The 21,951-nt window shown below is 39.8% G+C and overlaps 1 protein-coding gene across 4 annotated transcripts in view; it reads left to right on the top strand.

The window, feature by feature from the left end:
• med25 (mediator complex subunit 25) overlaps nucleotides 1–21,951 on the top strand; it is a 31,243-nt gene that overhangs the window by 6,587 nt on the left and 2,705 nt on the right. For 2 of the 4 annotated variants that reach the window (XM_049561683.1, XM_049561682.1), the window contains 12 exons: nucleotides 592–716; nucleotides 865–940; nucleotides 1,289–1,551; nucleotides 4,485–4,586; nucleotides 9,695–9,780; nucleotides 9,876–9,933; nucleotides 10,031–10,138; nucleotides 10,747–10,923; nucleotides 17,274–17,384; nucleotides 17,579–17,650; nucleotides 20,045–20,215; nucleotides 20,330–20,450. In XM_049561683.1, coding sequence (XP_049417640.1) covers nucleotides 592–716; nucleotides 865–940; nucleotides 1,289–1,551; nucleotides 4,485–4,586; nucleotides 9,695–9,780; nucleotides 9,876–9,933; nucleotides 10,031–10,138; nucleotides 10,747–10,923; nucleotides 17,274–17,384; nucleotides 17,579–17,650; nucleotides 20,045–20,215; nucleotides 20,330–20,450 — 1,470 coding nt within the window. The remainder of the gene's footprint in view (nucleotides 1–591; nucleotides 717–864; nucleotides 941–1,288; nucleotides 1,552–4,484; nucleotides 4,587–9,694; nucleotides 9,781–9,875; nucleotides 9,934–10,030; nucleotides 10,139–10,746; nucleotides 10,924–17,273; nucleotides 17,385–17,578; nucleotides 17,651–20,044; nucleotides 20,216–20,329; nucleotides 20,451–21,951) is intronic. The other 2 variants (XM_049561684.1, XM_049561685.1) reach the window with 2 other exon arrangements.

Genomic DNA, 21,951 nt, shown 5'->3' with positions numbered 1-21,951 from the left:
TATTTGCAGCAGCATGTAGAATATTGTAGTTTATAGTTTCTGCAACTGCATTCTTGTAAGCTTCTTCTCTCCAGACACACTTTTGATAGGATGCTACACCACTTTTTATTTTTTGCATTCCTCAGGGCTGCGACTGACAAGAGTAAAGCTGGCGTTAGTGTTGTTTGTTCTCCTTCCATGCATCTTTTTTGTCTGTGCTTTTCAGTGTGGTGCTAAATTGCCCTTTTAGTCTTCGTTTTCTCTCGGAGGTCCTTCTTCTACCAGCAGCAGACTTTCCTCCAAGCTCCAGTCTGATTTTGATGATACTTCATTTTGGCCTGTTTTCTATAATTACATCCTGACTAATACTGTTGCTAATTTCACATGTATGAACTGCTGAAGGAGATTTTCAAAAGTTCAAAATTCCACTGTAAGATGATGTGGTTAATCATGTGAAATCATTGTTTAGTTGCTGGTAGCATCAGCAGTTGTAAATAAAGACAGTGTGAGCTATTCCAAATGGTGACTCCTACACCTTTCTGTGAGTCAGTGTGAAGTTTACATCTCAAAACTGAATACAAACTCTAAGCTCATCCCACTGTCTGTCTCCAGTTTCCTCAGGTGGAGGACCTGGGCCGCTCAAACCTGTCGTCCCTCCTCAGCCGCTGCCTGTCAGTCAGTCTCTTGGTGGAGCTTCACAGCCCCCTCCACCCATTAACACAACCCACCCTTATCAGGTAATGGGCAAGCAGCCACACAGCGTAAGGCTGCCTGGAGACTAATTCCTGCTGCCTGCTTTTGGCTCTGTTTCAGACAGTGGTGTTTATGTTCCTTCCCTAAAACGTTTTACCCAGCATTGTCTTCCTTTAATCTTTTCGCTGACAGAATCCGGCCCCCATGACTGCTGCTCAGGTGGCTGCACAGATGGCCGTGGACGCAGCCAACAACCAGAAGAGTCGCTGTGAGTTACCAGTGGACTCTGTGGGCCTTTTGTGAACAATTTATGTTAGCCAAGCTTTTAGTTGTGGTGTCTCTGTCTGCATACTGTATTTGTTACTGTTTTGCTTACAGTAAAGATGATGTTGCTATCCTTTTTTCTTTTTCTTTTTTACATGTTTGGATTTTTAAAGATGCTCTTACCCAGAGTGATTTATAATTTCGGGATCTTTAGACTCATGAATGAATGAAAAGTGACTGAAAAATAGTAAAGGCCAGAATATATTTTTTAGCAGTGGACATAATCTACATTGTATGTTTTTAAACAATGTATGTGTTCTGACTTTTGTCGTGTTCCCTCTGCCTCCTCCAGTCCCAGGAATGGTCAATCAAGGTCCTCCGTTCACCAGTCAGCCAACCATCCCATCAGTCGCTGGGGTGAAGATCAATCAGCCCAGCCTTACAACCGTCACCACAGCAACGCAGCCCATGATGCCACAACAACAAGTTACTCCCAATCAGCAGCAGCCAGTCCCACCCCAAGGGCAGCCCGTGCCCAATCAGCAGCAGCAGGCACAACCTCAACAGCAACCCACCGTGAATCAGGCCACAGTGGCTTCAGCGCAGCCCAACATGGTAAGTGATGATAATCAAGATAAAACCAATAATACCATATCATCTGTTGTTGTTTTTTATGTAAGTTTTTCACCATAGGAGCTTAATGACCTGTAATTTAAAGTGTAACCGTTGACACAGAGATAATTTACCTTTTGGACTGAGCCAGCATAGCTGTTTCCCCCTGCTCCTAGCCTTTGTGCTAAGCTAACGGGCTGTAGCTTCACGTTTAATGGAAACATATGTGAGTGGTGCCAGTCTTCTCATAACACTATTCTGATTGTTCCTTTAAAAATGCAATGAATTAATTTTTTAATATAATGTAAGTAATGTTCTGATTCAAAATATCAGACATGCATGCTATGCTGCCTTGTTTGTTAAACACAGTGAGAACACGAGAACCTTAGTGGTTCATGTAAGTTCAGGTTAGGCAAAGCCCCAGATTACAGGGCCATTAACATTCTGTAGTGGAAAACAAGCTGCTGGAGAAGTGTACCATCTCTTTTGCTGTAAATTCAAATTAGATCACATATAATGGACTTATTCAGCTTGTCTCGCTCTATATACTTACCTGTAGGTCCATCAAGTAACACCATACTGAATTTTCAATAATTTATTTACTGAGCCCTACTATAGGTAACTGCACTATTTATCCCATCAACCAAACTTTAGTCAGGTTGAAAGGGATGTCCACCAACATTTTGAGATGAAATGTAATATTTCAAATAAATACTATCACTTAGGGCAGTAAAGGTTTGTGAATTTGTGCTAAATTGTCAAGGGTTCAGTGCGTGCAGCTGCATGCAGGATACACAGTATGCAGACTGATGCACCTTATGCTGAACTTATGTTCACAAGTGCAAGTTCCGCCTGTAAACTTGAAGCTGTACGCATTTAGCCCACAAACAGATTGGCATGTGAGTCACATTATGGTGAGATCAAATGAAACGCAGGAGTCGGAAGAGCTGCCTACTGGTGTCTGATCAGCTACGACAGCAACAGCGATAGAGTCGTCTAGAGGACAAGGACGGTGTGTTGGTGTTGCTTCACCGTTGTAGGGTTATTGAATGGAAACACATCCAAAGTGCTAATGTACGACATCTCCCAGATGTGCTGATCACCAGGTCAAGGAAAAAACAAACCAGAGCCCAACTCCCCCGCAGCATTGAGACGCATAAGCAGAATGGGATAAAACAATTATTGACACAAGCAGCATCTACACTGGCATGTAGCAACGGTGGAATTAATTGAAACACTCCATCTAATGCACAAGTTTTATTTTTTATTCTTTTTATTTTGTGTTTTCCAATTCCATAGCAGAATCCGGTTTATTGCCATGTAGGTTTTACCATACAAGGAATTTGCTTTGGTGTTTTGGTGCATAGAAAAGAAAATTAGAATAAAAATATGAAATTATACTGTGTGCAGTGTAAATGTTTAAAATGAAAGGGCTTGGCAGGAGTGTGCTAAGATTCACAAGCTTAACTAATTGATTGATTAATCAATAAGAGATGCTTTTACAGGCTGTTGCCTTTTGGTAAAGTGATCACTGTTGGTGTTAAGAGCTTTTGTCTTATAAGGAAGGCCATGTGAGGACAGGCCCCAACCTGTCCCAGACCTTTAGTGAACTTTGTATCCTTGGATGAGAACCTAACAGCACATGCATCCAGTCATACACTACTGACATGAAGTGCAGAACTGCCATTAAGCTGTCAAATGTGACTAATGATTCTACCTGTTATTGTGCTATGGCTGTTGAACATAACTAATGACTGTATCCTATTGATGTACTTTTACCGAAACACAGCCCTCCCCACCATTGTGAAAAGGAATATAGTACAGTTGACTGATAGGCCACTGCATGAAAAAGGGAGATGCACTGTGCGCAGAAGTAATAAGATCATTGATGGAGACAGTTGTCTATCTGGGCACGGCCCTTCAACCCAAGGGCAGGAGAAAAATATAAAAGCTAATGTAAAAGTTCAGTTATCGTGCTCTGCAGACCATTTGCTGAATTAAAAAAATATTGATGGACAGAAGACCTTCTCAAGACTGTTATTCTACAACAAAAATTCCTAACGTTGTTGGCAGGATGGCTCTGCTCTCATGGTCTCAAGTTCACTAAAGGTCTGGGACAGGTTGGGCCCTGTACTCATGTGGCCTTCCTTAAAAACAAAGGCTCCTAACACAAAGGTTTTCTCCACATTAGACATGACGGTACAGTTTAATACAAAAGTGTTTGCAGTGTTCCACATTTTTATAATGAAAATAGTTTACCAAAGTTGCCAGTGTGCAAAATGTTACCTCAGTCCGGCAAGATGATTTTGTCTGTCTTAGAAACTTGCGCCGTTTGTTCAAAATAAATGAAAAAACATATCCTTTTGCATTTTTTCAGTCTGTGTTGAACTTGCACTGAGCCCTGACTTCTGTGTACCGTTACACCCCAACTATCAATGTTTAAATCATATTGATATTTTCAAATGTAGTACCGCTGCTCAAGTTAGATATCAGAGAGCCAAGACTTTAGTCTGTGATGCCGTGCTGCTGGTAGCCTAGAGCTGAGTTTGCAGACTAACACACTGTCTGAAGTCTAATATCAAAATGAATTTTAAATGTAAGTACTACTATCAGATCAAAATCAGAAGATGTTCCCTTTTCCCTAGAAAATCAGTGTGGGTACAGTCAATGTTTTTTCTGTTTTCCAATTCATTCATTAATTCATCTTTCTGGTAGTATAACATACTTGTTGGTATAGATTAAATTGTCTTAAATTTGCCATATCTAATATTTAATGTTCCAGTTTAATCAGCCTTACAGAATAAAATGCTTTATATTACTGAGTCATCTATTGGGCTATGTTTTTTACTTTGAATTGACAAGTTTATTTATTTTTATAAGAATATAAGAAATATTTATGTATTACTTTACCCCCTCCTCTTCTGTTTTCTTGACAGCCTGGTGTGTCTGGAGCTCAAGGCGCTGCAAATCCAATTGGACAGCAGCAAGGTGTGGCCAATAAGATTGTAGCATGGACCGGTGTTCTGGAGTGGCAAGAGGTAATACCTAATAAAAAAATCTGAGTTTGAATGGTTGAAAATAAAGCTGTCAAGTAAAGCAATGTGTCCCTACAGTTTAATTAGGATCACTTACAGTATTGACAACTGAATGTTAAGAATTTTATTGGATTGTTGGAAAGTGGGCAGCGAGCGCCCGACAGTGTACTTTGATGGGGTAGTAGTATATACAGAGAGGGAGAGAAAGACAGCCCATCATATGCTCAGTGTAATGTTGCTGAAACAGTCCACTGTAACATGTCTTGTGCATAACTAGGAGCTGTCACAGATACACCTTTCCTCAAAATGAATAAATTGGAGAGGGCTAGTAACCCCAATATTTTGGGCAACAAAGACACGCTGACATAATGTTACCAGGCTGTTGTTTGCTAACTTAATCTTAGCTTTGTGTGGCTTAAAGTTGATTGATGGGTGGATGTTATTGCTAGTATTGGTTGAAACTGGTCGTAAGCTCATGTCATATTTTGCTTTACAGGAAGAAAACAATTAAATTTTTTATATAAGAAAACAAATGCATTTTTACATTAAATTATTATTTCTTTTTTGGCATATTTTGTTAAATAAGTGCACAATATGGCTGAGTATATGATCTGAAAGGGTTAAATAGGCATATTTTATTTAATCTGGAAGTTGTAAAAACAAGTTGTGGTTTAATGGGAGCTTGTTGGTAGACAAGGGGTTTCACCTGGATGCGTGTGGTTTTGCAGGACGTAGCAGTGCATGCTTTGGTGGGCTTTGTGACTGTGTCATCTCAGCCTGTGCTGCGAGTGCGTGATAATACTTTATATGGTAACCTGTGTGCACGTTTTGAAAATTAGAAGGTGGACAGAGTGGCATGGTATGAACTAGTATTATTTCTAAAACTTTTAAAGTTAGGCAAACTAATATAAAGGCTTACAGAATGTACTGTTCATTTCTACCTATGATATTGTATCTTTAGTCTTACACCTATAGGCTATGTGCAACTGATGGTCTGCCTCTGTCTCAGCAGGACATCTAATGTTAATGATGCAAGATACTACATTAATATCAGATACTACATTAATATCAGAATACAGATTAGCAGTCAGGTAAAAATAATTTGAAAATCTGCAGAAAAGTCTAATGTAAGTTGCGGTTGCAGCCGTGTCAGCAGTACAGGGAGCAAAACTCTAAGTGTATCTACGCAAATTTATGATCCCCAAAAAAATAATATCATCTCTGTTTGAAGTTACAGTTAGGCGTGAGGTTTAATCTTGGGGTTGAAGTAAAGATAAGGGTAACAAACAACTTTTTGGTGACAGTTTTGCCAGCTTATCCAACAGGTGAGGAGATGACCCAATGCAAGCGGTTGAGAATGCGCATTAGGCACACTACGCTCTGTTGGATGTGGGACACAAGGAACCACCCCTGGATAAAACCCTGTGTTTTTAGAGAGCCCCAACTTCCCAGAGTCTCTGCTGGTTGCCTGGCAATGTCACTGTGACGACAGGACTTCAGGAACAAGATATAATGTTTTAATCAGTGAGCTATAGGGTGCTGCAGGGTGGATTTTGTTACTTTCGGACAGAGCCAGACTAGCTGTTTACCCCTTATTGCACTTTATGTGCTAAGCTAATCTTACCGGCTGCTGGCTCCAGCCTTATATTTACTTGACAGATTTGAGTGTGCTATTGATCCTCTCATCTAACTTTTAGCAAGAAGCGTAGTTCCCCAGATGTCAAACTATTGTTTTAGTTAACTTTGCCAGCCTGAGAGCTCAGCTGTAAACTGTGAGAGTTTGAGTTGGGAGCCACATTCTGCTCTCATCATCACTGTCTTGGACCTATCAGTTGTGTAAGTCTTAATAACCACCTGTCATTGATTGTTGTACAGTGTGATTAATTGCACATTATTTTACTGCCTACCACTATTGCTTCAGCTCAAGGTCAAATCGATTTAGTTTGCAGTTGCTGTGCTGAGCCAGGAAAATGGATGTTAATGGCTTTTATGCGACACTCATGAGGCCTTCAAGTGTTTGTGTTTGTGGACGGACTCGGATCAATGGCCTCTATTGACAGTAGTCTCATCCTCCCTCTTGTGTTTGTCAAAATTATCTAAGTCAGTTAAATGGACAGCAATAAGAGTGGGAAGCTCGGGAAACTCTAAATCTTTTCTGTGAGCATGCACAGCCACAAACAACCTGAGTGGACAAATTAGGAGCATGAAATATTGCTCTTAATCTGTTATTTCCTCCTCCAGCTCATTCGTTAGGCTTTCAGCTCTGTAAGTGATTCTCCTATGGAGTAATCTGTAATGTTGAGGAGAATTACACCACAGACACTAAAACTCGTTTGAAGAAATGGTTGTTGATTTAAAAAAAAAAAAAAAAAAAAAAAAAAACTCTCACAAGGGGATGCCAACACACTTGGCTGGAGCTTGCTCCGAGTACAGTGTTATCAATATGGTTTGTTCTGCTTTGGCTGGATTTCAATCTGTTAATTCCTGAAAGCTTTTGTTGCCTAAAATGTGAGGTAACTTTTCAGAACATTATTTTTTTAATTTGCCACTAATTTAAGGTAAATGTGGTTTTGAAAAGGATTGTTTTGTTGCTCTTCACATCTCAGGCTTTCTTTCATTCCTGCCTTAGCGATCCCTGGAAATATATAACCCATTTGTCTGCAGAGAAAGCCCAGCACAATACATTTGTAATGGACAGTACAGGGACTACAGTGGGCCTGACTAATATGTGATTGATTGATCATTGATCCTGCATTGAGGCCCTGAAGATGAAGCATGCTGGCGGTTTTCTCTGTGGGATTGCAGCATTGATGCACTCAGAAAGCAGTTCGTTTTTTTTCTTTCATTCTTGACATTTTACTAAGGAACAGGTTATCTGCAGCTCTTTAAAAGTCCATCCATCCATCTGTTTTTTAATTGCTTGTCCTGATTGGGGTCACGGTGACAAAAGGGTGAGCAGGGCAGCTCACGTGTGCTTTTGTCAGCAATTTCCTCCCGCTGCTTCAAAGCCAGTTTGAAGGTGTAATACCCCCAGCATGTCCTGAGTCTTCCTTGGTGTCCACAGCAGTCGCTTGTTCCCACAGCACCACCAGAGAGAGACAGTTTGTGGACATCCTTAGCTCACCACAGGAGTAATGGCTTTCAATGTATCACAGCAACAACCCATGCTCCACCATAACTGGGCAGTGGGCAGTGCGTCTGCAGTTTAAGCTTTTGCCAGATTTAAAAAAAAAAAAAAAAAAAAAAAGTGTAAAAGTAGATAATTCCTATGTTGATATAATTAGCTGTGAAAGATAATAACTGACCACAATAACTCCTGAATCTGAGGTTGGACATTTGGAGTCTCCTTTCCAGCATGTTGGCGTAGGCTTTCTCAGGGACAGTAAGAGTTGTGATTCTAAGACAGTTAGAACACATCATCCAGTCCCCTTTCAAAGTAAAAAATATGGAGGTGTGAATTATCTAAAAGTGTGTTAAAAGCACTCTTTTTTTTTCACCTTGCAGTAATTTGTTTCCTCAAGCCACATGTCCACTCTAAACTTAAAGGGGCCCCGTACTGCCACCTTTAGATCAACAGAATAATGTCAAATAGGGTTGGGCTGAGGGACAGTGCCATGCCAGTCATCGACCACTGAGGCTGACATCGTGATTTAAGTCCCCCCACCACTCTGTTTAAACCAAGATGCAGGTTTCTAGTGGCATTAATGGCATTCATTGTATGCCTAAAAAGGTACAGTTCTGATTTATTGAACTGCTACATGGGCAGAGTGATAGCACTTTAAGCAACCAAGTTTGTCGCCCCTATCTTGAAGATTTGGCAGTGCTGCTGATCAATATCTATATCAATATCGATGTGTATTTTTAAATTTAGTGGTAACTTTAAATAAATATCACTAATTTTGGCAGATGGGTCAAAAAGTGACAAAGCAGCCTTCTGAGAAAGTTATACATACTGAGGCCTACAGAAACATTGCATGCAATAGTCCACCTTCCACAAACATTAAGAGCACCGCAGTGCTAAGTCCTCAGTCCTGTAACTTGTGCTACTATATTGCATAAAGTTGGCAGTTTGTCAGCTCACATATTTGTCATAATCAAAGGTTTATGACAAAATCACTCGACAACACTGACTCCTGTGAGAGAGGAGAGGGAGAGACGCTGTGCTGCTGCCGGAGAAGCCACTGAATCAGTTCCCTCTGAGCGGTAACTTGCTAAAAGAGTCTAAACAGTCCATGGGTGTTCATAAAACAGTAAGGACACCCAGGCGGTATAATTTTGCTTTCAGTCATGCTTGTTGTTGCCGTAGGTAACAGTACGTCCATATCACGAGTATCACAATATGAATTTTTCACATAACATTAAAAATTATACCGGTATTATTGTGAGCAAGATGATATGGCACACCCCTACAAGCAAACATATTTTTTCTTATCATCATAATTTTTTATAGTAAAAATGTATGAAGCAGGAATTGTCTGCTACTGTCTATAAACGGTATCGGCAGCAAAAGTGAAAGCCAGACCCAGCTTTGTCGCTTGCCGTTTCGCCTCACTATATTTCTGTTTTTCCACGCTATGTCCGCAAGTTTTGCAGCTTCCCTTTTGGATGTGTGCTGCTTATGGTTTGGCACATGGTTGCTTCCTTTGTATAAAATTCCAACCTCACCCAAGGGCTGTGCCATGGAACATCCTGAACGCAGCAAAATAAGAATAAAATACAGGCAGAGAGCAGAGTCTCTGAGGAGAAATACAACACCACTCACTGCTAGTAGGATATATATAAGTCTATACTTTTTTTAAGAAAATCCTGCACAGTATATCTTTCAGCATGATCAGGATATGTGTTTCATTTTTTGTACTCCTTGTACTTGCTCTGCTTATGTAGCGTTTTAAAACTTCGATTACCTTGTTGAATTGGAAGTATGGTGTTTCTGACAGCTTTGTTGTTCTTTTTTTTATTTCGGTTTGATTATTGGGTCAATATTTTATTTTATTTTTGTATTGTGGGATTTTAAGAAGTTTGCCATGTGCTCCTTGAGGTGTTCCTCAGACTCACTGTCTAATTTTACTCTTCTCTTTGTGTATCCCCTCACCCTCTCCCTTTTCCCGCAGAAGCCTAAAGCCTCTTCTATGGATTCAACCACCAAACTGACACGTTCTCTGCCATGTCAAGTGCACGTTAACCAAGGGGAAAATCTGTGAGTAGCCAGTCAAACACTGTGTACTTTATCTGTAGTACAGATGGGGTTGTTTTGTGCACACAGTTTACTGCAGCTGTTGTGTCTCTAAACAGAAACACAGACCAGTGGCCTCAGAAACTCATCATGCAGCTGATTCCACAGCAGCTACTGGTGAGACCGCTCTTCAGCTTTTGTTTTAGTTTGTGAAAGTGTTGTTCGTTTATGAATGATGCATAACTAAGTTCTCTTTCGCCTTCTCTTTCTGCAGACAACCTTAGGTCACCTCTTCAGAAACTCTCGAATGGTTCAGTTTCTCTTCACCAACAAAGACATGGAGTCGTTGAAAGGCCTGTACCGCATTATGGCCAATGGCTTTGTGAGTTTTCAAGCACTCTATTTCCTGAGATTAAAATGTGTGTTCCCTCCATGTCCCAAAACTTATCCATCATTCAGTATGCCTAAATACATTTTCCATGAGTGGCAACTGAGTGCAGGTCCCACCTCCGTCCAGTAGTTGGACTGAACATGAGGCTGTGTTGCAGTGCTGTGGTGAAGACTCTAGAGGGGGTTCCAGGCCATACATTTAGGCAAGCTAGACAGTATGATGTTAAACATGCTTTGCCATCAGTTCAGACAAAAACCTTTAGTTGTTTAGTTTTGTGTCAGTTCCAGAAGGCAAGAATAATGATGAGGGTTTTGTCAGTGTGTTGTATTGTTAATCAGGTAATACCATTGAGAAATAGCACAGGCATTAATAGTATTCAGTCCAGCTGAGCTCTGCCTCTTTGCCTGAATTTGATTTACAGCCCAGGGAAAGCACAGTATGAATTAAGTTAATAACCATTTGCATTCAATTTATAAAACCGATGTTTGGTTGGGCAAAGGAGCTGAGGAGTAGGTTATTTCCCTAAGCCCGAGCCCATTCCATAACTACAGCAGGGTCTCATGTCAAGGTCTGAAACTGCCCTGTGACTCTCCCTGCAGGCCGGCTGCGTCCACTTCCCCCACACGACTTCGCCGTGTGAAGTGCGAGTGCTGATGCTTCTCTACTCCTCCAAGAAGAGAATATTCATGGGCCTCATCCCCAACGACCAGAGCGGCTTCGTCAACGGCATCCGGCAAGTCATCACCAACCACAAGCAGGTCCAGCAGCACAGAGCGGTGAGCAGTGATAGGAGGAGGGAGTGGGGCCGGTGGGGAGGAGAGGAAGGTTTCAGTGTGGAATGGGGATACCAAAAGGAGGTGATAATGAGCAGGCATTATAGAGGAGCACCGGGGAATTGAGGTGCATTGTTTACAGCATTAAGGTGCATTGTTATTGACATTTCATTTAGTGCACCCAGTATCTTCTAACGTCTCTCACTCTAGCAAAGGCTAATGGGGCTAGCATTAGCTAAATTCCTACTGCAGCATTAGCTGACTGTTACACTCCCACCTCATTATCTCTGCTTAAGTGAGGGAAATATAGGTGCAATACATATGCGCTCTTTATGTTTGATTTGGTTGCAGCATCAACAAAATTGCCTCCTTAACACTGTGTGTTGTGCTAGGTTATTATTTACGGTAAATACACCGTGTTAACAAATATTCAAGGCTTAATGGCTTTTAAGCTCGTCATTATACAGTACACAGTGTTCGTAGTGTTTATACAGTGTCCACTTTATTAGTGACACCTGTGCAATTAAATGGCAAGTGTGCAATTACAAACCTAAAACAAATCTTAAAGCTCAAATTTGTCATTGTGTCTAATTAGTATAATTATCACACTCATCTTTATGGTGGAATGTGGTGAAACACCAAATGCTGATCAAATATGCAGGTAGATTTGCTCCACTCATCAACCAAAAAACAATGCTCATTTATTGAGTGGCTTGTAAAATTTGAATATTCACTAGCCATCAGTGGACAGAAAAGTTAATTTTGCACCCAGCCTGCAACTGTTATTGTTTTCATTATTGACTAATCTGCCCATTTTTTCCTTGATTGGATGTCAGAAAACAGTGAAACATGGCTTGTGTAATTTCCCAGAGCCCAAGGTGATGTCTTCATACTGTCCCTTTTTTTATATGACCAATAGTCCAAAAATTTCAATGCTTTTAAGTTTATTATCGTGTTTGACAAAGACATTTAAAAAACACAAAACCAGCAAATGCTTTTTTGTTAAAAAATTAGTGGGGTTGCCTCAAATACCATTTTGGGGCTTTGAAAGTGGCAGTCACCCGCAAATATTCAAAGCTTGGATGAGACGGGACCGGGGGATAGTGGTAATCAATTATATTCATACCTGCTAATCAACCACCTGATAACCATAACTTGGAACACCTCGAGTTTGAGCGCTCGCTAAATGCAATGCAAGCGCTTCACTACTGTTGCCAGCGTCGGATAACCATCCACAATTTGTCTCACCTGTTCCATTTCCTCGTCAGACAGTCAATTTAATTGCTTCAATGACTGCGCTGAAGACACTGGCCTTATTTGTGTCTGATGCTTGCCACCTCCTTTCAGTTTCCATCCACCAGTTTACAGGTGAAAAAAAACACAAACAAAGTATTCAAATACTTGACTTGGATGTCGAATACCATGGCAGTGATTATAGCTTTGAAGCTTTTGGCTCGGCCCTAAAAATTAAGCTGTTGCAACTCTGCTTTCCATGCTGTTGGTGGGTGTCATATTTAGAGCTGAAATGATTAGTTGATTAATCGAGAGAGATACAAATTTATCAGAAAAAAAAATTTGGTAGGCAATTAATTGTTGAGGTCATTGCCCCCAGAATACCTCAGATTTGCTGGTTACAGCTTCCTAAACATGAGATCTGGTAGTTTCTTTAGTCTTCTGTGATAGTGAACCGAATATCTTTGGTAATTTTAGGTTGTTTGTCTAAAAAAGTAAAACAAGTGATTTGAATATGTCGCCTTGGGCTCTGGAAAACTGTGATGGGTGTTTTTTTAGTTTTTTTTTACAAATTTCATTAATTGGAAAAATAATCAGCAGATTAATCCGTAATGAAAATAATTGTTAGTTGCAGCCCCTGTCCTATTTTACAGTACTCCTGCTGTGTAATGTGATCTCAGCTGTCACAAAATAAATTCATGTTACCTCGTGAGTTAGTGACATTTCACTGTGTACCAACAAGGTGAGAGAACTTCATTAAAACAGAATATGTGAAAAGTTGTAGATTTGGCTTTAAACAAAGCACAGCACGGCTAGATATAAATGTTTTACTTGAGGCTACCCAGATGTTAACATTGCATGAGACTCGTGTAGGAGAAGTGATGGAGTAGCAGTGGTTTGTACCAATCTTTAGGGACAGGATAAGGAAATGCAGAGACAAGGCCCCTCCCTCCAGCCTCTGTAGTAAAGGTAGAGCACTTCTTGTCTCCGAGTTCATTACAGGTTACAAATGCTGCTGCCATGTCCACATGACATGGAAATTTCACTTTCCCTCTCTGCTCATCTTCATCCCTGGAGACAGGGTGATTTAAAATGTGTCCTCTGGATTAGCTGTCTTTTCCATCACAGGGCTCCACTCCAGCTTATTGCATCCAGCGCAGAGGGATGCTGCATCGCTCTGAAACAATGCAGCATCCAGTCACAGAGAAGCAGCGAGTCTCCATTTAAAAATGAAGCCTGTTGTCGGGGTTTACATGAGTTAGATTACATTTCTCCTCGCAGTCTGCTCTCATCAGCGGTGATAACGCTTGTTTACTCACCCTGCTAATTTTATGTCTTCGCAAAAGCACGTCAGCCCTATATGTAAGTTGAAGCCGTGTGTGTGGGAGCATCGGGCCATTTAGGGAAGGCAGAAGACATGAAATTGTAATGAAGATATTTTTTTTTTTTCCTGGCTCTTGTGTATCATCACATATTCAGTGCTGCATTGCTAATAGGGAAGCGCTACAGCAATCTTAACGTAATTAAAATTTCAATTTGGACCAGTAGTTAAGGTTTCTCTGAGCAGAGCCCTGGAGTGGCATTCTTCAGGAACCAGATTGCAGTTTGTTCTGTGAACAGCGAGACTAAATTGAATATTTCTCTCCAAAAAGCGATGTGGGCCCTAAATCGTGATCCGGGATTTTACAGGTTACTGGGTTAAAGACAGGAGATAAATCACAGACAGAAGAAGAGCAGAAGAGGCAGCCGTTTTGTTAGTTCCCTCATAAGACCTAAAGCTGTGTGTTGCACTGTTACTGTTGGTCAGAAAACACAACGTGCATTAGTGCAATCCCAGGGTGATTTGTTCAGATTCAGCAAGATGGATGGGTGAGGGTGTTTTTCCATTGCATTTTTTTCTCTGTTGTTAATAATTTGTGCTTAGAGAAGGGCTGAAATGCACCACATTCCTCCTCGTCTCTCCCTCAGAGTAAAAACACATAAGTCACCACAGTACCTGCAGAGCACAGCTAACTCAGGGGCGCCGCTGACACTTTATTATGTTGCCTTTTTTAAAGTTTTCGAGTCTCATATTGTGATTTTTAAAGTGGAAATAGACATTTTTTTTTGTTTTGCACAATGCACTGGCTATAAAATAGTGACACCCTCTGCATTTAGTTTGGCTACCTGTTCCCTGGAGTCCCTTCAGGATTTCTGGCTTTTTTGGGATTGTTGCAGTCTAAATATTCTGATATCACCACAGCTTTTGTAAAACATTGCAGTCCATGTTACAGTGTTTTTAGGCATTTTTTTCAATGAAATTGCAGGAGCAAGTGAAAATTGCAAAACAATTTTTTCATTTTATTTTTCACATAATTCATTAAATATCAAGGGCAACTTGTTTCAGTGAGAGTAAAACCACACTGTTCTGAATTTGTGATCTATACAACACCAACGTTACCACTTAACTCACCTTGATTCTTTCAGCACTTGCAGTATATCTGGATGCAACAGTCTCTGTTGAGGTGATTTGTCTTGTCTGTTAAAGTGTTTCAACGCTGTAGAAAAGTGTTTGTCAATAGATGCCTTTCATTGTGTTCCCCCACAATGTTTCACGTGGTGCAAAACAAATTTACCTTCGCCTTCGTGCAGAACATCAGGGCATAGTCTTGCCTGGTCTTTAGCAGTAATTTTTGTTGGTGAATGTGAGACGTTTGTGTCGCACATGTCTGAATCTCCACAACCGGAGACAAGGTGAGTTTTGTAACTTTGTGCCGGAGACTGCTTAGAAAAATTAAGAAACTCATAGGAAACTGCCATGATTGGTCAAATTTGTGGAAAGGTTAAAGAAAATGCACAGAATTCACTGGGATTGGTTAAATTTGTGTGAATTGTTGTGATAGCGATGTCACAACATCCTGTAGGAGCTGGCCTGTAAGCCTCGTTTTCACTATGCAGGTCTGTCCACCAGTGGGTACGATCTCCCAGGAAAGTTAAGGCTTCATGTAAGGCACAAACGAAGTGTCAGCCATTGCGCAACTGAAACGGGAATTGAGTAGCGCTTCTGTTTTCTCCATTAGCTATTGGTAGCTATCACCAGTTACCAAAGTGTATTAATAAGTTCTTTGCAGTTACTATTACCAGTAGCAGAAATGGCAGATAGTGGAACAACCAAGTAATTGGAAACTGTGGCAGTTGCGAGGCTCTGAGGAAAATGGAAAGTGATCCAGTTGTCTTTGCAACAGCGGCGCCAACAGTAATACCACTTTAAGTACAGAACCAGGCAAATAAAATGTGAAATGGGCTCATTGAGTGTATCTTTAGAGTTCTCAGTGATATGTTTCTGAATAATCAGAACCTAGTTTGCAGGTGTATTTGCAGAAAATTTTGGCAGGTAAAGCAGCAGCAACAGGTTGCTCCCTTTGTTTTTACTCGACGTTTAACTCCGGATGGATATTGCATATGACTTTTCCCACTCCAGACTTTGCAATCAGCCTTAGTCATCAAGCATTCAGTTTGTTTTTAACTGTGAAATCCAAAACAGCAAACACCTCACCAGGTGGTGCTTGAAGTAAAACCTCCACTGGTGTGTCATCGTATCCATGTTTGTTTTTGCTTCCCATCTGCACACTCGTGTGCAAAGTGAATATTGGGTTTCAGCCCAACACTTTCAAGGTTCTTAACACAGTAAACACCCATTATACGCGGAAAATATGTTGACTGAAAATGCAGATTATGGATTGATTATGGCAATGTATGAATATCAAAATAATAGACTTAGACTCTTACTTTTTTTTTTAAATCTCTCTTAAAGGAATATGTCACCTGGAAAAATTACCATTTATATATTAATTACTCATTGAATTTGTGAAGAAAACTTTGTATTTCTCTCATGCCTCCATGTTGAATGCAGAATCCAAAAATGTGAACATTCTTTGTGTAATGAAATAATCAGGGTCCTCTTTAACAACAGTAAAACTATATCAAAATATCCATTTACAAACTCTCACACAGCTCATACTGTTTAACCCAGGTCTCGTTTATTCAGTCGTTTGCTCAGTACTTCCCAAACACGTGCGTTTTGCTGAAACATTACCATTTAAAACACGGCAGTACAGTCTTGCATTCACAAGCAGCGTGTTTGGGCACACGCTTGTGTTTGAACTCTGCTCGAGCAGAGTTGCATTGGTCAGGTGATGCCATCGGGCCCAAAAAGTAGACTTACCCATAGACTTACATAGTCAAAGAGGCATGTTAAAAAAGTGGAAATTTTTTTGAGCACACAGGGATGTTTTGATATAGTTTTACAATGACTAGTTCATATACATCAATTCATGGAGAATGTTTGGCTTTTCTTCCTTCACCATGGAGGCATGCAAGAAATCCAGAGTTTTCATCATGAATTTAAGGTAACAATAGTAGCTGATATTCAAACTGACCTATTGAAACATTAAGTGACGAGACAAAATCCACAGTCCTCGTTTCGTGCAAAAATTCAAAGCAAATTTGGTACGAAGAAAACTTTAACCTTGGAAAATACTCATTTGATGTGTGTAATTCGGAGTCTTATACTGAAGTCTTATATTTTGCTTCAGCTGAATTCCAGAATATGTTTTCACACAAATAGAGGACTAAGGATTTTGTCTCCCCATCACTCACATTGAAATTGCTTTAAGAAGGGATCTCTTTGGAGCCAATATGAGAAAGAGCATTTACAGCGAACAGTAAAGCTTTTAATGCACTTATGGGCTTGTGAGTATTTATGTATTTAAATCTTTTTTAACAGTCTCATTGCGATCAAAATTTTCAAACAGACATACAGTATTAACATGAATATACAAATTACATACACAGAACTTGATTGTGGATGTGAACACTAACAGATCGCAGTGACATTGACGATCTTCCCTACTTTGACTGTTGTGGTGCAGTTGTCACAGTCCCCTGCAGTCCTCAACCTAACCAGGAAACACAATGTATTTGTTCTGCGCAACTTTAAGGTGTTAATGAATATCGAGGTGAAGCAGAGGTGAGAGTGAGGAGCCTGCACACTGAGTCAATAAATAAAGGTGATAAGAGCATGACACTGTGGGGAAAAAATATATTTTCTACTACTTCACTTTTTCTCTGTTTCCAAGCAGCAGCTGGGCGGTGCTGGTCCCATGCAGCCAGGCCAGGTCGCCCCCAACCAGAACTTCCTCAACAGGCCCCCTGGCCCCATTCCCGTCTCCCACGGCAACGTCCAGCAGCAGGTAAGTGAAGCCTCTCTGTGCTGGCATGTGTGCCTGTGGTTCCACACCAGTTTCCCCTTTCACACTGCCTGTTGTTGACACCTTTACTGCCCCTGCTGGTTTCTGCATGCCTTGCTGGTAACCCTTTCCTCCACTGTCCTCCTGTTCCCCCCCCCCCCACACCCCCCCTTCTCTCTGATCTATCCTGTGTCCAGTCTGTGGTGGTGGGCATGCCCCCTGTTAGTCAGGTCTCTATGATGGAGGAGCAGCAGAGGCAGAACAACATGGTGAGACCTGCGGTAGCCTCTCAACACACAAGCAACATGTGTTCAGAGTGTCCTCAGGAATTTAATTGAAATTTTAGGGGCTGTAAAATATTATATCATCATTCAATTCTAGGTTTTTATCTTTAATCCTGTGTTCAAATGACACATTTTATTGAACTACACAGATAAGCACACAACCCATTTATCAGTACGATGCACATTTTCCAACACAGTGTCCTTTATCTGTCCTTGGGTTTATGCTGCTCATATATAGTGTCACAAATAACCATCACTGAGGAGTGAGCTGCCTTTTTTTCTTATTTTGGATGATATCAAACTCAATTCCAGTCTTTGTGGACATCCTGTTGTTTTATGTTGTTAGGAAACTGTCACACTCACCCCACTGCTCAGCATCAGGCTGGTGCACAGTTAATTTCCTTTCAGCATGTGTTGACTTTCCCAGCCCCTGATGAATGTTCCTCTTGTAGCATGCCACAGGGGAAAAACGCATATATCATTGATAACATGCATGCGTATGTTTGTATATTTTATTAAATAGGAAGTCTTTGCATTGTGCATGAGGTGACAAGCACAAAACCAACAGTAGATAGAACTGTCTTAACATGATGGTTTACATCCACCCCTGAATCACTGTCATCTTTCCTGTTTTTCTTCCGACACTGCATTCAGTGGTGTTTTGATAGTATTCAGATCCTTCGAACTATACATTACTACAAACTCTGAATAAAAATGCTACTTAAGTAAAAGTATGGAAGTACAACCAGGATCATATATTTAAGTGCTAAAAATAAAGCACTCAATGAAGAAACATTTTAATCAAATTAAGCGGAGACACTCCAGGTGAACTAGCTAAAATTTTTAACCAATATACAGTATATTACCATGAAACTTTCCCAGGTGATTACTAACATGAAGACGGTTATTTTTGTTATTATTATGGTTTTCTGAAATAATTTTGTTTGGATATGCTACTGAGGCATTATCTAATGAAATATTCACTGATTTGCTTACATTTACAGAACATCAATTCTGAACCCTGCATGAAGCCAGGTTCAAAATTCTTGTTTCATTTTGTTGACATGAGGGTCAAAGATTTTTAGAGAACGAATTGTAGATAACTCTTTGTATCACTCCATAAATCTGAAAATATTGTCAACAGCCATGAAAAATCCATCTTCACCATGTTTTTAGGAATAAAATGTTCTATAAATCAGGTGATGGATACAGAAACAAACCCAAAACAAAAAAAACAAAGGAATAAAACTGAAAAGTTTGGTGTATGTAAGAGCTACTGAAGTTCAGATTTTTGGCTCAGAGTATGAGGACAAACTCATTTTGAGAAAATTGCCTTTAAAGGTATTGTAAAATTTTCTACATTTTAGACAAAAAATAAGACACTACAGGTAAATATGGTAAAAACTTTAATTAATAGACATCACCCTGAAACCTTTCTGAAATGTTATGTTTAAACGTGCAAATAATGCATTATTTCACTAAATATGCATTTTTTGTGCAGACATTTCCAGAATAGAAATCTGAACTAAAATTAACCTAAATGTGTGTTTTGGATGTTTTCCTTTGTCTGAAAGAAGATGTCATGAAAGCAAAATAGCTCCCCAAATTTCAAAATCATGTTTTCACGTAGGTGTCTCATCTTAATAAATCAAAAATAATTAAAATTATTAAAAAGAAAAGCAGCAAGTCCCCATATTTGAGAAGCTGGAAGCATGAAATATGTTTGTATGAAAAATAACTAAAATTATTATCAAAATTGTTGCCAAGTAATTTTCTAATCAATCAACTAATTGTCTCAACTGCAACTGTGTATACACAGTATAGGTTCTGTGAAAAAGAAATCTTGGTTTTTGAAGTAACTAATAATTAATAAATAATTGTACCGGAGTAAATAGTACAATATATCTCTGTGACTTTTGTGGAGGAGAAGTAGAAAGTGGCATTCACCTCAAGTGAGGTAAAAGTACATCAAATTTGTACAGTACTTAAGTGGAATACTTGAGTGAATGTACTTGTGTACACACCAGTGGCCTCAATAATGTCGTCTAAACATTGCAGACAATAGCCTCAGTTACCAGTCTTAGTGAACAGTAAACACTCCTGTCTTCCATATAAAACCAATAAACAATTATTTTCTACATATTTAAGTCTTCTTGTAATAATCACTTATAAAATTCTCCTGACATGATGCAACCACTTGATAGAATTTTTGACCTTGTGACGTGTGGAAAAAAAAGTCGATTATGAGTCACTGAAATCTAAAGGAATTTTTAATCCTGGCATCTGGATGTTCTCTTTCTCTTTCTTAAATTATGAGTCAAAAAAGGGTTTTCTGATATGACATGAATGCAGTTTACGACATCTTAACCTTTCCCTCAGATGGCAATGAGAGCAACCGGACCAACAAACCAGCAGCCGCCGGTCAGCGGCGCTCCACCCAACCAGGTCGCACAAAGCGGGCAAGCCCAGCCCCAAGGTCCCATACTCCGCCTGTCAAACCCAGGAGCCAATCCACAGCTTCGCAGTCTTCTCCTCAGCCAACAGCAGCCCGTAAGAGTGCAACAAACGGCTGAGTGAATCTGTAGTAAATGTCTCATACAGTACCTGCTCCTCTGGAGATTCTGTAGAGGTTAATGTGGCTTATCCGTCTCTGTGTCCTTGCAGCAAGGTGGGGTGTCTCATATGCCAGGCATGATGTCTCACCAGGGTTTAGGACAGCAGTTGGTCCATCCGGCGCCAGGAGGGGGGGCTCAAATGCAGGGCCAGTGGAGGCAGCCCTTGGCAGGTCAGCAAGCATCCTGCACAGAGGTGGAGAGAGTTCAGAAACATGTGACTCAACTTGATATGAAATTTTTGAATATAGGTCTGAAAATGTACTCTCTGAAGGGTAATAAGGTTGACATCCAAAACCACTTCAAGAAACTCATGTTGCTTGAAACTGACCAAGTTCTAGGAGACAAATTGTTATTGGTTCAACACAACTGCAGTAGACGTCCAAAGTTAAATAAAGACCTTAAAGAGCAATTTTAGCTCTTTTTATCCCCTTTACTGCACTTCATGACGACTTTACATTACTACAGACAGCATACATTACTTTCTACAGACTTTTACAGAACAATGGGTTTTTTTCAATACCACATGCAGCCATCTGTATCTAACAAAAATCAGCTTACAAAGATTTGCTTAAGTTAGATATTCCATCCCCTGTACATGCTGCCCAAATTTATATTTTACTCACTTAACCCTTTGATGCACAACATATGCACACCCCTTCTAATGCACAACATGGGTCAAAAACGACCCATATCCATTTCCCATGTTATTTCATGCTGGCTGAGTGTTTCTTTGCTCTATCTTTTGAAATCAAATTATTTTATGATTGAATATTCCAAGTATTCTTTAAATATCTTGTATTTGATTACAACAGGTCATTATTTCCATTTTTCTTTTCATACTTTATGAACAAAAATAGTTTTTGTATTACTACATCAAGTTTACACACAGATCAAAAATGACCCATTCATCCAAGTGTGATTTAAAATCAAATGACTTAATACAATAATAATAATTTGTTTCAAATAATTACTTCAGCAGTGAGTGGGGCCAAACACTCATACAATATTTGCAACATGTTTATTTATCATTTTGTCACATACACATACCTCTGATAACAGATAACATGACTATGTAGAGACAGAAATGACATGCCATGGTGTAAACAAGATAAATGACATGGGGCTATTGAGTTTGTTTAATAAAAGGACAAGTTATAGACATGTTCTATAGGAAAGGTAACCTCAAATGACTTCTGCTGTGATCTGGTGCTACATAGAAAATAAAACTAAATAAAATTAACTTGACCTTCAAGGAGGGTGGGGTGGTTCATTCTAGAACACGCGCTTCAACTATTATAGCAGCAAAGTCTGGTAGCTCTGCAATTTTACTTAGTTTTACTGAATTTTATTATATGTTTCTCAACTACTAATGGGTACTTCTGTGAAGAGAAGAGTTTATTCAAGAAGAGATTTTTTCGTTAAAACGAAGCAAGTCTGGAGGACACCATCCTATTAAGTTAGTTATTTAACTCCTAGGCTAAGTAGCTTAGCCAACTACTTAGCCAAATAGTTAGATAACGACTTAGCTAACTACAATAGTTTGCTAACTACAAAGAACTAAAATAGAATATGTCAACAGCTAGCTAGCTAACAGTAATTACTTACAAGTAATGTACTCACTCTCAAGGTAACCTAAACCTAATCAAATATAATGTACAACTATATTTCACA

The sequence above is a fragment of the Epinephelus fuscoguttatus genome, linkage group LG19 (genome assembly GCF_011397635.1).
Source record: "Epinephelus fuscoguttatus linkage group LG19, E.fuscoguttatus.final_Chr_v1".
NCBI classification, from domain to species: domain Eukaryota; kingdom Metazoa; phylum Chordata; class Actinopteri; order Perciformes; family Serranidae; genus Epinephelus; species Epinephelus fuscoguttatus.
The sequence above is the reverse complement of the archived record's forward strand: the minus strand, read 5'-3'. Positions and strand labels throughout refer to the sequence as shown.